This window comes from Xenopus laevis, chromosome 2S, assembly GCF_017654675.1.
Source record: "Xenopus laevis strain J_2021 chromosome 2S, Xenopus_laevis_v10.1, whole genome shotgun sequence".
Classification (NCBI taxonomy): Eukaryota; Metazoa; Chordata; class Amphibia; order Anura; family Pipidae; genus Xenopus; species Xenopus laevis.
In genome coordinates, this window is record NC_054374.1 from 138,164,082 (window position 1) to 138,183,192 (window position 19,111).

The window sequence follows — 19,111 nt, forward strand, 5'->3', positions numbered from 1 at the left end:
TTCCTACAAAATAGTTTGCAAAATATAGCCTTACTTTGCAAACTACTGTGGCTTATTCAGTTTGCACCATTTTAAGCTGAAGACATGTTAATTAGTTAAAGGGGAACTACCGCGAAAAAGAAAATTTAACATAAGCTTCAGCATACTGAAATAAGAAGATTTCTAAATATAATCAGTTAAAAATGCTGTACCGTTTCTGAAATAATCAAGTTTATCTTCTATATTTCTCTCTCAGCATCTCTTTATACTCTCTTCATGCAGCAGTTGGGTGTCAGATATTCATTGACAGTTAAATCCAATATATCTTATAGGGGAGCTCCTTTTGCCTAGAAGATGTATTAGAGCTCTCTCTATTAAATCACCAGACATCATGTCTCTCTACATGCAGGATTTGTGCAAAAAGCAGTTATTTTGTTAGATTTTGTTTGTACTTGAATCAGCTATTTGAATGAGCTCTAATACATCTGCTAGGAAAAGAGCCACCTTATAAGATATATTGGATCTAACTGTCAATGACCCAACTGCTGCATGAAGACAGAATTTCACTTCTGTGTGCTTTCTGCCATATGACATATCTTTTCCAAAAGCTTTTTTTCTGCTTCAAATCACAAACATTTCAGAAATGCAGTCAAACCCATGATAATGACTAACATACTGGAAATGAGACAACTCTTTCAGCTGCTATCATGCTAGATGCATCAGAGTGGGCTCTAATAAGAAGTGCAGCAGGAGCAGAAACAAATCATGGCAAAAAGGCTATTCCCCCTCATTGCAGAGAAAATTAAATATTACAGTATTACCTGGCATTAAGTCATTCAGGCATGTCTTTGAGACACTTCCTTCAGACATCAGGCAACACAGACCTTGAGGGTGCTATAAAAGAACTTAGGTATCCGTTTACTAAGGTGCAATAATGACCTGCACCAGAGCAATAGCAGTTTTTCTAAAGTGTGTCATTGCGAATTTTCTGGCTCACATATATATATATATATCATTGGCTATTATAGCATTCATGCTACATAAAATTCATCACATGAGAGATGCTGATTCCTAAAGCCTAATTAAATCTCTTTTGCTTTTAGAGAGCCATATCAGATTCCAGACTGTCAAAAGTTTATTCTATATGCACAGCCTTCTGCCCCACTGACTAGTACCCTGGGACACAACTTGAAATTAGTGGTTGGAAAGCTAAAAAAGTAACACTACTTCTACAGAAAGGTGATAAATACATAGAATAGCCTTTTTGAACATGCAGATTAATTAAGTGAAAGATTATGAACACGTGTGGGAAGGGGAGCTGTCTCAAATATGAGCTTTATCTTGTGAAAATATGGAATTTGTCATAGCCTAGTATCAGGCAATTCAATCATGCCTTGCCCTACAAGGTGAAAATGCTCTCATATATATATATGAATTCTCATGTTATTTTAACAACAATGAAAATCTAAATCAAGCTTGATCTCATGGATCTGAACTGTTTCTGCAATTATCAAATTATTTTACATTATCCCCAGGAAGATGGTCAGCTCAGTAGTTTTTAATCAGTCACTGGAAGAAGATGCAGCCACCTGTGCTCCCCTCCAGTGTCGGACTGGCCTACCGGGATACCAGGAAAACTCGCGGTGGGCCAAGGTGTCAGTGAGCCTCTTGCTTCTAAATATTTGGCTTATTTCATGGCCATTCCCTATTTCTATGAGAACAAAGAGGCTAAATAGATGGAATAATAGGATATAGTATGTAAAGAAAAGAGAATAGGAGAATAGAGGTTGAGTAAGTAAAGGAAGAAAATAATACTTTGAGTGGGCCCCTGGTCTAAAGGTTTTTGGTGGGCCCCTGGTGTCCCAGTCTGACACTGCTCCCCTCCCTTCTGTAGTTGGCAGCTCACTGACAGCACTAATGAAGTAAGGGCAACATGGCAGGGCCCCCCTAAAGGTAACCCTTTGTGGTCCCTGTTGTGTGGTGGGCATGGACGTTTAAGGGGGGCCCTGGCCACCAATTTTCTTATAACGTGGGGGGGGCCTGGCCACCAATTTTTCCCCCATGTGGGGCCCTAGCCACCAATATTTTTTAATGGGGGGCCCTCACCACAAATGTTTTTTTTAATGGGGAGGCCCTGACCACAAATGTTTTTTTTCAATGGGGGGGTTCCTGACCACCAATATTTTTTTATTAACATGTGGGAACCATAGCCACCAATGTTTTTTTTTTTTTGTGTGTGGTGGGGATGGACCTGTGGTGTGGGGAGGGCAGACCTGTAGGTGGGGCTTGTGGTGGGCGCAGCCCAGGATGCCCAGGAAATTTTTTATGGGGCCCGGCGATTTCTGATGGCGGCCTTGATAGTGAGAGAAGATTGGGAATGTTATATTAGAAAGACGGTTTGTGGTTCAAGGGGCATTGGACTAACTGTATTGTAGTGCTGGTTCCGCCTTAGTTAAAGGAGAAGTTGCAGGTGTCAAATGTTAAGCACCCCCTAGTGACTGTAATCACCTTATATTCTTACCTCTTGCTTAACTGCATCAGGCTGGGGTTTTTCTCAGGATCACCATGGAGTAAGAGGGTGGCTTTGTGGTGCTCACTAAGAAGAACCCCAGACTGCTGACATTTTCTGCTAACAAGAGCACCAGGTTATCAGGTAAGTGATTACTAACATTGGGGGATGCCTAACATTTGGGACTATAGACTAAATATAGAAACGTTCCCAAGAAAATGTCATTCTAATCCACTTTCTGATTTAGCAGTTTCAGTGATTTTAATTTGTGATTGTAACTGAGGGTAGAATTGGCTTATGCCTTACTGCTTGCTGGTCTCTATGGTAAATTTACCATTGCTAGTGTTATATGCTAATATATTGTTGGTGAAAATACATCTTGAAAATGTTATCAGTCTATTGTTCAAATGGTGAAAAATGCTTCCAGCGATAGGTACAATGCTGTATCAGCCTGTAAGCAATACAATTAAAAATAGTTAGTGATGGATACAGTGTATGGCTATATTTCTATTAATTATCTATCTAGAATATTATCACACACTCAGGGGCAGATTTATCAAGGGTCAAATTTCAAAGTGGTGAAACTTCGAAATTCGACCATCGAATTGTAAAAATTCGATAGTCAAATTTTTTTTTAATTAAATTTAGCAGTTTTCGATTGAATTCAAATCGTTCGATCGAACGTAGAAATCGCTCGAATCGAACGATTCGAACGATTTTCAAAAAAAACACTTTGACTTCTAAAAACTGGCTATAGGTTCTAGGAGGTCCCCATAGGCTAACATAGCAATTCGGCAGGTTTAAGGTGGCGAAGTGTCGAAGTCGAAGTTTTTTAAAGAGACAGTACTTCGAATGGTCGAATATTCAACATTCAATTCGAATCAAATTTTGGTCTATTCGATGGTCGAAGTACCCAAAACTTACTTCGAAATTCGAAGATTTTGAATTGAAAATTCACTTTGAATTCACTTCGACCCTTAGTAAATGGGCCCCTAGATGTACAAACAGAATCTCTGCTTATAAAGTGCAAAATAGTATTTACCAACATTTTTATTATGGTATGAAAGCAATGTTAAATTCTTTACATCATATAAATGGGATACAAGCCAGCCTTGGGTTGAATCGGAGAGTCAAAAACACCAGGAATTTAGCTCAAGGGGCATATCAATAAAATATGGAGAAAATAATGAAATTACTGATGATAATTCAATATTTCCTGTATATTTTGTATACCTTCATGGTGCTTAAACTAACAGCATAACTTTCCTTACTAAGCACGTCCATACAAATAGAATCCATATAAGTTTCATGTTTCACATAAATTTTTTTCAGATTTGTAGAAAAAAAATGTATATATTGTGTGTGTGTGTGTGTGTGTATAAAGCATTATGCAAAGGAATTTGGCTTGAGCTTATAAGTACCACGGCCCATGGATAAAAACCTATTGGTAAGAACAATGTTTTAGGGGGACAAGCTCCCTTCTTTACAATATCTAGTCTACTGTATATGCGTGTATCTATGCCTATCAGGGAACTGTAGCACCACAGAAAAATCTCCAGCATTTAGTTATATTACAGTAGATGATACACTGGATATAAGACATATAGGAAAAATTAAACAAACCCAATAGGATTGTTTTTCCACTAATATTGATTCAAGCAGCTTAGTTACCATCAAATACAAGCTATTGTTTTATTATAAAAGGGGAAAAAAAGATCATTTTTAAAAATTAGGATTATTTGCATATATATATATTTGCATTATTTGCATAAAATGGAGTTCATGGGAAATGGCCTTCCTGTAATTCTGAGCTTTCTGGATTTTCCATAGCTGTAATATTATCTACACTGCTGTGCATTTAGTGTGTTTTTTTCCTGCAGTTCTTCTAAGTACAGAGGATTTTCACAAATACCAAATCCTTCTACGAAGTCAGATGGAGACAAAAATGCATTTTCATTTGCCTTGGGCAGTAATATAAAAATCTAGACAGCCAATCAATATGCTTTGCCTGCTAGCATTCAAATAGCATTTTAACTGGAAAAGGGCAGAGTAGGAAAGCAATTACAAAAACATACAAAATGTAAAAAATGAGGACAGGGAGTAAGCGACACCCATGTACAGAATGCGAAATGCTAAAGGTAAATACTCCTTTTGGTGCGTTTTCATTATAGGATAGAATAACCATATTGTATATTTTCTTGGTTTTGGTTTCAAATTGCTGTTCTACCTTGATCTGACTAATTCTTCCGAAACAGCACCTGGAACATATGAATCCGTGCCATAAAAACACACCTGTAAGTGTTCAGCATCCTATTGTTATGCTTTATTCTGCTAGTATTCTGCTTTGATTTTCCCTCAAACCTTTGTATATTGGTTGGGTAGAAAACACTGACCTTTTAAAAAGTTAAATATTCAGTAATATAAAAGATTGTATTTTTCCTCTCCTACTGCCTTATTTTCTACCGTAAAATATAAAAAAATATAATTATTCATTTCGAAGGACAACGTGGATTTGCTTAATTAAAGATTCTAAAGAAAAACAATAAATGTGACCCAGATGTACGATTTTTTCACAGTAAAAACAAGGTTCCGTTCAGATTAATTGTGTGATTGAATGATGATCTCTTTCAGGCTCTCAGTCATGAAGCTTAGGTAGTTGTTGCTAGTCTAGGAACAGATGTTGAATTGTTGCTCTTCTAAAGAAAATTATATCTGTGGGTTTATACAGGCAAAGGTGGGAAGAAGAAGAAGAGTCACTAGTGCTTATGACTGATCTTGAGGGGACACTCCATGCCTGAGATTTTCTCTTTTAATTAGCTGCTTACACTGAACGAGCAGTGGATTTTAGCACCCCGGTGTGCCTTGCCGTCTTACTGCTCACTCCAGCCCAGTCAGCACTTTACTCCTCCGTACTCCCCAGGAAGATATTACACCAAGTTAATGATACGCCCATGGCCTCTTCTTATCCGATTGCACTGACAAGGCAGAAAGACATTATGTTCAGGTCCACAATAGAAAAGGTGGAATGAGCCTTTGGTTTATATGATCACTAACTTCATATTGTTATTGAAAAATGAACACCCAATTAACGTCAAACACTGTCTGATGTTTATTCTCTTTTTTCTATCTAAATTGTGCTTACCTTCTATGAAAAGACAAGCCTAGTTTGCCCTGAAAATAAAACTATGCAAAAAATGGTTGAAAAGCATTTAAAGTAGAATTCAACCCCCCACGGTCAAAAGTCCCCACTAGCCCCCCTCCTTGCCTCCCCCCTGCTAAGTGTTACCCCAGAATTGTGTCCCCTGTAGGATTACTGACCGCACATGCAGCAGAGTTCTGGAGTAACATTGAGCAGGACGGAGGCAGGGAGGGGGGCCAGTGGGGACTTTTGACCTGGGGGTTTAGTGTCTTAAAAAAAAAAAAGAAAATTCCCATGAAATGGTACAGGTATGGGACCTGTTATCCAAAATGTTTGGGACCTGGGGTTTTCTTCCTACATAATTTGGATCGTCATACCTTAAATCTACTAGAAAATCATGTAAATATTAAATAAACCCAATAGACTGTTTTTGCTTCCAAAAAGGATTAATTATATCTTAGTTTGGATCAAGTACAAGGTACTGTTTTATTACTACAGAGAAAAAGGAAATATTTTTTTAAATTTGGATTAGTTGGATAAAATGGAGTCTATGGGAGATGGCCTTTCCGTAATTGGATAATGGGTTTCGGGATAATGAATCCCATATCTGTACTAGCAAATTCTGCAATATACTCATTTACAAATGCAGCAATGCTGAAGTGGATGCAAATATTGCACTTGATTTTACCATTCATTAAAGGTACTTGCCTCCAAAAGTGCTTCTTGGACCTCTATAAAGCTGCTCTAAGTGACACTGCGTTTTTCCTGCCTTTTCTGCTGAATTATGTGCAAGTGCAACTACTGATGCTAGGAAAGTTACCACCCACCTGAATGAAGCAATGATGCCATGGTTCCCCAGGCTCATTTATTTAACATTGGGCAAATTTACATATGGGCAGTAAACCATTGTGACCAATTAATAAATGGCTTTTTTCAGCTAGCTGCAGGTTGAATAATAAAAGCAAACAATTGTTTGGTTGTCATGGGTTACTGCCCAGCTGCAAATTTACCTAGTGTTCATAAATGAGCCCAAAAGCATAGGAGACCTGTGAAAAAAGGATCACACACTATTGCCATTTTAAAGGCAAATGCTGGAAGAGACACACCACCGCACCTTGCACCCTATTTGTGAACTCCTGCACGCTCATTTGTGCTTGTTTTGATGGAGTGGGTGCAATTGTGGTGGGAGCAACTTCTCACTGCACTGATTTTGTAGATGACCTTTACTGTATCTTTGATATTTGTGTACCATTTTTGGCACAGCAATAAATATATATTTATTTAAAAACCTTGTCTATCCAGCAGTTCTTCCAGTGTGTGCCAAACAATCAAGAGGCACATCTTTTGCGGCAAACAGCATGTCAGCTTATTATTTCCACATTCATAAAAATTGTGGTAAAATTCCCTAACTAAATATATTTAATAATTGTAAGCAAACCCCAGTATTCTGCAAATAAAACAAATCATTTATAGAACTGACATTCCTTCTACAAAAAAAACTAGAAGAAATACACAGTAAAACATGACTGCTGGAGTGCTAAATAAAGACACCAAGTGAAACAAAATAGATTAGTCTATATAACATGTAATCTTTGGGCCGATCAGCTGGTTAAGTGTAAGGTCGGTCCATTTATGGCCACCTTTAGTCACCGCATCCGTATGAGACAGACAAGTTGATTGTGGTGCTTCACGTTAAGGAAATGTGTTGTATTATCAAAAAGTCCAAAGTGCACACAATAAACATTGTGAGATAATGTGGACTGTGCTGACACCTTGATCGTTGAGCTCTTACCAGTTCTACAAATCACGTTTACCAAATGGACAAACAGTAAACTGGGTTCTGTGTGTAATATTATATGGTGCAACTCATTTGCTAGCTTCTGGAAAATATATATCAATGGTCTGTTTGCCAGTTTTATTGTGCAAGTCAGTATACTGAGGTGCTGAAACTTTGCACAAGGTGGTGATATCGAACAGGTTTGTTGTGTAATAGGATATAACTATAATAAAACCTTTAAAATGTAGATACCATGGTAGCAGAGTGTACTGAGTGTGATATAGATTAAAACCAGAAAAAAATAGGGTAGGTGATAACTTTTACTGGCTTACTAAACTGTGAGCTTTTAAAACTACTTAAACCATCATGCACACCAAAACTAAAATAAAAAATTGAAATCTATGCAAATACAGGCAGTCCCCAGGTTACGTACGAGATAGGGTCTGTAGGTTTGTTCTTAAGTTGAATATATACATTTACTTATTAAATGCAACAAGACAGATATTTGACAGATGTTTGTCTTAACATATTATTTATTTTTACCTTTCTGTGCTCTGCAGTAGACAACACATGCCAGAGGGGATTAGGGCAGGTGTTTTATTATAATGATTATAAAGGACAAGCAAACCATAGTACATTACTGCAATAGCCTCTGTACGTAAGTATGAGTTGTATGTAAGTTGGGTGTATGTAACTCGAGGACTCACTGCATTGTCATTCCAAAGTTCTTTTTCACCTCTAAGATATGGCTGTTGCCCTGTGTGTGCCACGATATCATATCACAATCATACTTGTGAGCCAGGCAAGGGGGACAAAGGTGTCTTCAGCACTGGAATGTCAGCAACACGCACAGCTGTGTGAAATCATATGAGAACCAGACCAAGAAATTAGATAGTTGTAAAAATCTGAGGACCAGGAAAAAATTTGAATTATATACCAGACTCTGTCACTGTTCGCCCAGAAGGTTTTGGGGCCCAATAGGGCACTGACTAACAAGTAGTTTTAATAGTAAATAATAGTTTAATAATAAGGGATACATGTAATCATCTTATTTGGGATATGGCCAAATCCAAAATCTTTCACGCATGATTCAGACAAATCTTGAACCAAATTGGAACCACAGTCTGCATATGAATATTTGAAAATGTGCTTGTTTTACACACAAAAAAATTGTCACACACCAATTCCAATTCGGGTTGTAGGCACTTGGATTCTGCTAAAACTGAATCATTCTAAAAAAGATTTGGATTCACCCAAATTCCAAGCTGAATCCTGAACTTGATGCATCCCTCAAATATAAATATATGTGTGTGTGTGTGTGTGTGTGTGTGTGTGTGTGTGTATTTACACAAACACATATATGTAATGAACAGATTTTCATATTTTGACGATCAGTGTAGGACTAGTGTTTTATACCTTGCAGTTTTGCATGCACATTCTCTACTGATGGAAATGAGGGCCCTAAATAAAAAAATTACAACTTAAACAAAGGTTACTGGCAGTTGTGTGATGCAACTTACATTTAGGATGGCGGCTATAACTGCCCGTAATCACAATAAAGAGATAATAACTGTATATAAAAATTTCACTGGCCAAAGTAGTTCTCTTTTGAATTACAAAGAACAAAGTTCCTAGGCAAGCAATTTATTGTTAGTCTAACTGCCTGTCTGGATGCAAAATATTTGAAGTGAGGGAACTGTACCCAGGTGTTGCACAAAATTGATTTATTAATTTTACTAATTTATAGGAAACGAATCCCACAAAGATTTTAGCTTTCCTTGTCTGAAAACACTGGGATATAGAATTACAAACATATTTTCCTAATGTTTTATGACAGCCCTGTGTGTTTTAAAAATATACACCATGTGCGTGACTGTAAGTTCTCTACCACAGGCAATGCATTATACAGTACATACATTGCATGTCTCAGTGTTAGAAACAGAGATATATTAGCTAAATGGTATATTCTTCCACTTTACAAACAATTAAAATACAGTTCAGTTATTTCAATTTGCTCTGCAAAATAGTGACTTGGTACTACTGCAGGGCTAGCATTAAAATATTCACATTCACATAACCTCCCTATAGAAGGACTCCTAATAGTGATGCAATAAATCCACAATTTTGAACAAATTTGAAACTAATTTACATAAGCAAACTAGCAAAATCATTGTTAAAAAACTCATCTGCAAAAAGTATTGTCTTAATTCTGGATTTAGGTACAACCCTAAGCCCTCGTATGTACCCCTTCCCATACTACCAGAAACACTAGATACTTACAGCCTCAAAAATATAGTTTCTGGGTTTTTCCTTTTGTGGCTCTGAAGCCCCAGACATTCATGCAACACCCCTCAGACCCCTTGCAGAAAGATTTGAATCTTAAAAGTGCCATTCACTATTAAAATTATTTTTTTATACAATGTAGACAGTGTACAATGTCAACTGTTTTTTGGTTTGTTTTTTTTCAGCTTCCCAGTTTAGAATTTATACTCTTACATGTTTGTAAGGGTCCCACTTACTAGAGCAGCCAGTATGTGATTTGAATGTCAGATAAATGTTTAAAATAAAAATAGTAATACAAAAAGAAATATCTAGCCTCAGTTTTGAACTGCTTTCTGGTTGCCAGGGTCAGTGTAGCAGTTGAAGCCAATATAACCCTGGTTTAGAAAATCAGATCAAGCAATGCAAGATGCCACCAAACATCTCTAATGCAGAACTTTTCTTTTTCAGAACACATGTGACATAAGGGACAATACTGGTGGGGTACAGTTTGGGAGGCAGGGATAGGCCTCTCCAGAGCTGCTTGATTATAATTATATATTATTTTAATTATTTATTCATTTCATTTAAATTACTCTTGCTTCTTCTAAGTGTTTTTTGTTTTTGTTTTTTGTTTTTTTTTGCTTCAAGGTCACAGTGGCATCAAGCCAAGCTCCATAAGAGCGTAAACCAGGGGTCCCCAAAATTATTTTACCACTTTGTGGGCCACATTTAAATGTAAAAATGTGTTGAGCTGCCTAATAATGAGAAGTACTTGTGAGCAGGAATGACATTGCAGAATGGTATATTCCATTCAGAGTAAATTCCAGGAATACAACAGAAAAGCTAATTGAGCTACAGTTATAGATTAAACATCAAAATATGCAACAGCACCCACAAAACAGTGAATGGTGCAGACCAAAGGCTCTTTTCAGCTGATAAGCTCTATTAAAGCTTTTGGAAAATTACATGATGACCTATATGTCGATGACACCTTTTTCATATGGTCCGGTGATATGCAAACATTAGAAAATTTTGTGTCATATTTGAATGAGGTTCATCCGACGATTAAATTTACTTTTGAAGCCAGTCCTAGTAATCTCCATTTCCTGGATGTCAATATCCAGGTGGTGGGGTCTACTTTCGTTACATCTATATACTGCAAGCCTACAGATAGGAATAATTTACTACGTCCTTCGAGCTTCCATCCTCCTAGCTTGTTTAAAGGTCTTCCACGGAGCCAATTAATGAGGGTGAAAATAATTACCTCCACACCTGAACTTTATAAATCCGAATCACTTAAGATGGTGGAAAAATTTGTGGAAAGGGGGTATGATAAATCCAAATTGTTGGCTACACAAAATGAGGTTGAGCTTATACCTAGGGAATCAGCATTAACTAAGAAACAAAGATCGAAATCTGTTACACAAAGAATCCCTTTTGTTACGTCCTATGATACTAACTCTAAGTATTACCGTAATGTAATTTTAAAACACTGGAATATTTTGAGTACTGATACTAAACATGGCCATTTGTTCAAAGCACCTCCAATTTTTTCGTATAGAAGGGGGAAGAACGTTGGTGAACTGATAAAGCGGAAGACTACTTCACAAAAAGGGATACGTAATATATTAGGCACACAAAGCATGGGAACTTTTCCGTGTAGAAACTGTAGTCACTGTAGTGCCATTATCCCTGGTAGTTGTGTGACTCACCCACAGACAGGACAGAAACATAAACTATATGGCTTCTTTACCTGTGATACATATGATGTTGTGTACTGTATTAAGTGCCCATGTGGGTTGTTATATATTGGACAAACAAGTAGAGCGATCAAAATCAGGCTCAATGAACATAAATCAAATATTAGGACTTATCGTCCCGATTTGCCTACAACACTATTGCACGGTAAAAAGCCAGTGGATAAGATAAATAAATCTAAAACAGAATCTTTATTGGCCAAACACTTTTTTGAACATGGACACCGAGTATCACAACTGCGATGGCAGGTGTTAGAGAAAGTGAGCTTTAGTACGGGCATGGATAAAAAGAAAAATATCTTGCAAAGTGAATGCTATTGGATTTGGCTATTACAGACACGCCACCCAAAAGGGTTAAACGAAGATTTCAATATGGCCTGTTATTTGTAAAACATTTCTGTAAAGCATTACGATATTTAATATCCTGTTCTTCTTTTGTAGATAATAATTACAGCCGGATTTTTGCCAGAGACAGCTTCCTTCTCCCATGTAGGGTAAGCTAGCAACTTTGTTTCCTTAATTGTTAAGAAATAGATAAAAAATAGTTAAAAAATTGATACATTTTTTGCTTATCGCTTTGCCTCTCCTTTCTAGATTAACTGGATACTATGTTTTTAACTTTTGTATATTTTGTAATACATTCATGTTTTATGACTTTTGAATAACTGGTTTTTAATCAATGTTTTGAAATAATGTCTGTAATCTTTTTTCTATTTTTATTCCCAGTCGAATATCGAGGGTTAATTAACTTTTTGGGCTTTTTTGGGAGAGAGCCCAGAACACTGTGCAGTTGCACTTCGATACATTTGTAACAATTTAAGATAAGCAAAGAAACAATTGTAACTATTTGAGATAAGTAAGACTCTTGGGGAAACTGTGACTCACAGCTGAAAGGCCAATTTCAGCTTGATTAGCAAAACTGTTAAAACACAGAATACATAGCCCTAAAACTCTCAGACATGTGTTCAGACTTTCATAACCTTGCAAATTCTGTAAACTTTCCAATACAGACAATTCATATTACATAAGGTATTATTCATACCTGGGTGCATATTGTCTTCTCTGATTTAATTCTACCATAGTAAATCCTTATATAGAATTATATATATAATGCATTCCTTGGTATGACTTGGGCTGGTTTAACAATAAAGCAAATGGCACACAGTTAATATATGCTGGTGAAGTATGTTATGACATTCACCCTGCTGCCTCCTATTGACTTCAAAGGTAATCATCTAACGTCCCCAGTATTGAAACTCAACTATAAATATGAAGGCTATAACTGTTTACAAATAATATATATCAGCATACAAACACAACTTTTTATGACAATTTTAGTATTTTGAGGTAAGAATTCAAGTTTCCCAGACTCAGATTTGTGATTATGTTTTTGAGTTTTTCCATAAATATGCACTCATTTGAGTTTCACAAATTTTCAACTTTTTCCAATTAGAGTTAATTCAACACAAGACACTTCCATCCATACGGTGCCTTGTGTTGTATTAGCTCTACTTGACCTGTACAGACTGTGTGCTCAATTGGAATAATGTAGATTGATGTATGTTTCAAGTTTCTTTTGTAAATTAAGAATGTGCACTTCTACCACAAATATAACTTGGTACATAGGGGCCTCTAAAATAAAAAAAAATTTAATAATACAATTGCTATTAGAGTTCATGACTTTTTCATGATTTCCTAAGACAAATACGTGTGCATTTAATAAAGATAGGGTAGTTGCACTGCCTTAAATTTGTGGGTAAATTGTGCAATATTTGTGTGGGTCCTACAGTACCTTTAAGTAGCTCTGTGCAAGACTGTACACTGAGAGAATGTTCAATGCAGATATTAATAGGGCATGTGTCATTAATAATGTTTTTTTGTATATTCTTTATTTAAGGAATAAGCATTTTCTTAGACAGGAAAAGAAAAAAATATTCACATAGCAAGTACAGCGAATCCAACAATTCTTATACAGAGTGTCTTTAACTGACTGCGTAAAAGAAAATGAACATCTGAATCATGTCGTATACTTAAACACATTATCTCATCATTAATAATGTTTAATGGCACAGACAACCTTTCTTAAGTCATACACATCTAACAGATCATCTTGCCTGCCTGTAGAGAGGACACCAAACATGGGAAACATACATAAACCAGAGCTGTCAACCTGGCAGAGTACACAGTCGGAGGATTTGAACTGCAGTCACGCACATGTGCACAAGTATTCCTGAAGCCAAAAAAATTGTGCTGCACATGCACACATCGCACCAGCTGACATCACTGAAATGTTCTGCGCACGCATGCGCACACCTGATTTTTAATGAAAATGGCCTGAAGTCATCAAAAATCAGGTGAATGTGAGTGACGGTAGACATGCGGACAGACCTCAAATTCTGGTAACTCCCGATAAATTCGGGGAGGAGGTGGCTTAACAGCTCTGCATAAACACATGCACATTCCAAAACTGGGGACTAGGGGGCTTGTTTACAAACTCAATGCACCAATGATGGGCCCCTCTTAAGTCACGCACATCATGCACACCGCTGAAGGGTGAAGGGAGGTGGCATCTCAGAAGCTGTCTCAGGGAACAAAATCTCCCGAGTATAGGAGAGCATGCATTACACTGTGAGCCTAAGGTGGGTGGGTAACTAGGGCCAGTGAGTGCCCAGACTATCATGGATCCCTTTCAACCAATGAAATCAGGTATGTCTGTGTAAAATATATATATGTGCATTTATAGTGTTTTATATTATTATATATATTATTTATATATAGTATTTATAGTGTTTATAAATCTTTTCTACATAAGCCCAGCTGAAGGCGCTTATGTCAAAAATATTTCCCTTTGAGTAAACCCTATAATGAACGATATATTTAACTGAGACTACACACTGACAAAACATGACCTTTAATTACTGGCAACTGGCTGTAATTTCCATGGACAGAACATTGTTCTGGCTCTGTCCCTCATTGTCCCTGAAGGCAGGTCTGGACTGGCATTCAAAACAGGCCCCGGAATTTCAAGGACACCGAGGCCCAAACAGCCAAATAAATAGTGGCTGTCTATGGCATTTTATAGCAGCCCCTCTATGCCAGCATCCACAGATTGTAAGTCTGGGTGCACCTGGAGGCCAGAGCCACCATCAGGGGAGCACAAGGGGTACAACTATACCAGGCCGGAGCTTCAAGGGGGGCCCGGCTGTGCTGCACTTTTAGAATTAGCCATGCCCCCTTTACCAGTGAGGAAGTGATGCGCCCCCGAAAGAGCTGAATGTCCCGAATTTCTGAAGTCCTAAAGCTGTGAAAAGGCCCTGAAACCATGAAAAGATCCGAAGTTGATGCCCTGATGCTAAGGTTGCCGGTAAAAATGATGGTTGAACCCAATGTTATTAATAGGGAAAAAAGATAAATGTATAGGACGGCCCGGTGGGGGAGGGGGGTGACCGTTTTTAGAGCTGATGTCTGTGTGGACTTTTTCCTATTGTGTGGGGGCAGGATTTGGCGTGGGGCTTGGGGCCAAGATAGGACCAGGGGGGCCAGAAAATGTTGCTGTAGGAGCCCCATGATTTCTGGCTGCCCTGCTGGAGGCTGTCCCACCCCCACCCTATACAGTTCCAGCCCTCTGTGTCATCACTAGGGTTGCCAGTTTTTCTGGAAAAAAATACCGGCCTTCCTATATATCTTTTTTTCCCTATTAATAACATTGGGATCAACCATACAAAATACCGACCAGGTGGCAACCCTAGCACTCATCACCAGTGTCGGACTGGGACACCAGGGGCCCACCCAAAAACCTTTGACTAGGGGCCCACCAATTAATCTTAGACCAGGGACTCACTCTTAGTACTATTATTATTCCTCTCCTTACTCAACCTCTATTCTCATCTCTTTTCTTTACATATTATAATCTATTATTCCATCTCTTTAGCCACTTTGTTCTCATAGAAATAGGGAATGGCCATGAAATAGGCCAAATGTCTAGCAGCATGAGGGTCCACTGACACCTGGTCCCACCAGGACTTTTCCAGGTGCCCTGGTGGGCCAGTCCGACACTGCTCATCACCCTCCTTTTGGCGGAGTTTTGTCACCTTTAATCCCTGAAAGGAAAAATATGTATTATAGGAGATATCAACTCACACATAGGAGACATAGGCCAAGGCTCTCACGACAGCCCTATTGGTTAAATATTAGTTTGTAGTTAAACCAATGCAGTGTTTCCTCCACTGCCCTACTCTGCCCTGCCCACCATACAACTTTATTAACTCCTCCCACCCTACCTCAAAAGTTTGGGAAGCCCAGTCTGCGCACCAAATATTACTTTGTAACACAATGGAGCTTCCCCCCCCATATTTTCATTTCGTAACCCCTAGCAACTGTCCTTACGGGCCGAACAAGAGTCGCGGCGCTCTCTGGATCTCGTAGTTCCCTTAAACGACTTCTCTCTTTCAGCAGCCTGGGTTCGCACTACATTTCCCAGCGTGCACCTCGCAACCCCGTAGTTGTTTTGGAAAACAGCTGATTTGCGAGTGCGAGGCTAAGGTAATGTTTTTGTGTTTGTTTGTAACGCCGTAGCTTGACAGGTTGCTTCATTGAACCGTGAGGATTCCGTAGGTTGGAATCATTCCGTGACGTCTCCATGCTTTCCCTATAGATTGTAAATACGCAGCAAAGCTCTGTCTGTTTCGGGCCTTCTGCGCTCTCTGGACACGTTCTCCTCTGAGGTGAAAAGAAACACACGGCGCGCTCTCATAGACACATGTCAGTGACAAGGCGACTGCTATACACTATTGCCACAGGAGACTTGTCATAATGACAGAACTTTTCCTTCTGCACAAGTTTATGCCATAAGTTACTCGTCATGTAATAAGCTCATAGTGATATACAGTCAGTGAACCTCTTGCTGCTGAAAGATGTAAATATGGAACTTATTTTATACGTGTATGTGTGTATATATATATATATATATATTGTTTTTCTATCCACCAACACTTAGGCGATTATTTATTAAAGACCAGTTTTTTTCGAGTGAAGGGGAGAACACAGTTTTTTTGAAGGAAAGAAAATACTCAAATTTTTTGTGAGGTATTAAACCTAAGTGCTACTAAAATTCCAAATTAAAAAGTACCCCATCTAAAATCTGCCAAGGTCATGTAGAAGTCAATGGCAGAAGGCCCATTTAGAACCGGAAGATATCCTGATCAGCTCTGGGTTTCGTACAATAATCCGATTAATTTGTAGTTTTCCGGCAATAATTTGAAAAAATTTATTTTCAAATCCAATAAAATCATGCAAATTTGGATTGTCTTTTCCTGCACCAGATTTTTTTGAGTCAATTTATTGATAAATACAGTAAATATTTGCATGAGAGTTTTGTCAAAGTGCTTTTAAGAAAATAGTGAGAAATTGTAGGACTTTAGTAAAAAAAAAAACCCCTCTAAGTATTTAATGTGGCAAATAAGGGCAGGACTACACAGGCGATTTCGCAGCGATCCGACGCGCTGCGCAAAATCGCAGGCGTCACTTCGGATGCGACGGAAACAAGGTAAGTAATGGCAGTGTCGGATTGTGTCGCATTGTTGATGCGACGCGACAGTCGTGTCGCGTCGCATCAACAATGCTACACGATGCGACAATTGAATTACTTACCTTATTTCCGTTGCATCCGATGTGACGCCTGCGATTTTGGGGGTATAGTTTTCCTTTAATAATAGTGTCCACAATATGACTTCTGCCTGCTTGCTTTAAATATGAATTCCCAGACTGAAGGAAACAAGATTCAAATAATTTATATTGTGTAGTTAAAGTTTATTTTGCTTGATGAATACTTTTTTTGGGTTACGGGTCCCCTTTAATAAAAAAGCAGCAATAACGATATATGTGTAGCCTCACAGAGCTATCGTTTTTGGCTTCTGGGGTCAGTGACCCCCATTTGAAAGCTGAAAAGAGTCAAAATAAAAAGGCAAATAATTCAAAAACTATAAGTAATAAAAAATGAAGACCAATTTAAAAGGTGCTAAGAATTAGCCATTCTATAGCATACTAAAAATAAACTTAAAGGTGAACCACCCTTTTAACAGTACACTTGTGGAGAATGACACTGGAGAATTTCAGAACAGTAGTAAGCGCTTAGTAAGCTGTACTGAGTAATGCTTGTACCTCTAGGTGGTTGAAACGTGCTCAAATGTAAAATTAATAATAATGTATCATTTTCTCTTTTTTTTCTTTAGATGTAAGAAAGTGAACATCATGGAAAATATATCTCAACCTCAGCTTCCAATGGGGGTCAGCTTTCTGAATGTTGCTCATACCTATGTACCAAATACTAAAGTGGAGTGTCATTATACTATCCCTTTTGGCATGAAGAGTTCTACTAGAGATTGGATAGGAATCTTTAAAGTGAGAAAGTGATCTGATGTATTTCTTTATGTTTGTGACTTTGTACAGGTATCCCGAAACCCGTTATCCAGAAAGCTCTGAATTACAGAAAGTCCATCTTCCATAGACTAGATTTTATCCAAATAATTTTTTAAAAATAATTCCTTTTTCTCTGTAATAATAAAACAGTACATTGTACATGATCCAAACTAAGATATAATCATTCCTTATTGGAAGCAAAACCAGCTTTTGGGGTTTATTTAATGTTTGCATGATTTTCTAGTAGACTTAAAGTATGAAGATCCAAATTACGGAAAGATCCATTATCCGGAAAACCTAAGGTTCAGAACATTCTGGATAACATATGCCATACCTGTATTATGAATGCCTAGTCTGAACATCGTATCAAAGACATGCCTTGCCCCAAAGGATCCAATCTGATTTACCAAATAATAATACATTGTTTTTATTATTTGTATTATTAACATGTATTTATAAAGCACCAACATATACCGCAGCACTGTATTAAGAAGTGTTTAATAAATTGTAACTATATGTTATGTCTTCGATAAAAGTCGTATGAATAGCAGGCCTTTGCGGTCTCATTGTTTTCAGTGGGACATATTGTTAGTTTTGCTATAGAAAACAAGGACGTTAGTTCTTAGATAGATACAGGTAGCTGCAACTAATCTACTTTTGGCTTATGGGGCAATTTTAAGCATTTTGTTGCCTGGTTCTCTTATCACTGTGTGGGCGAGGAATTGAATATTGATTTGAATGTCAATTTTGGATGCATTTGCTGTCATAATTGCAGTTTATTAGGTTAAGGGCACACGGGGAGATTTAGTCGCCCGGCGACTAATCACCTCTTCTTCGGGGCAACAATCTCCCCGAACTGCCTTCCACCGGCTATAATGAAAAATCGTCAGCGGGATGGCACTTGCGGCACTTCGTTTTTCGAAGTCGCCTGAAGTTACCATTCTAGTCAATGTAAGGGTAAGGGGATTCGGGGAGATATAATCGACTCTTCTTCTGGGTGACAATCTCCCCGAACTGCCTTCCCCTGTCTTCCAGCTGGCTATGATGAAAAATCGACATCATGATGGCACTCGCGGCACTTTGTTTTCCCGAAGGTGCCTCACGAGTGCCATCACGCTGGTGATTTTTCATTATAGCTGGCGGGAAGGCAGTTTGGGGAGATTGTCGCCCCGAAGAAGAGGCGATTAGTCGCTGGGCAACTAAATCTCCCCCAATCTCCCCGTGTGCCGTTACCCTAAGGAGGGTTTGAGTTTCTTCCCCAAACATGGTGT

At 38.1% G+C, this 19,111-nt stretch overlaps 1 protein-coding gene across 4 annotated transcripts in view; it reads left to right on the forward strand.

The window, feature by feature from the left end:
* The first annotated feature begins 15,756 nt into the window (after window positions 1-15,756).
* The window catches only part of calcoco1.S (calcium binding and coiled-coil domain 1 S homeolog), a 32,436-nt gene continuing 29,081 nt past the window's right edge, over window positions 15,757-19,111 (forward strand). Inside the window, exons 1-2 of one of the 4 annotated variants that reach the window (XM_018248113.2) lie at window positions 15,757-15,965; window positions 17,654-17,822. In XM_018248113.2, the coding sequence (XP_018103602.1) occupies window positions 17,673-17,822 (150 nt within the window). In that variant the 5' untranslated portion in view covers window positions 15,757-15,965; window positions 17,654-17,672. 4 annotated transcript variants of the gene reach the window in all.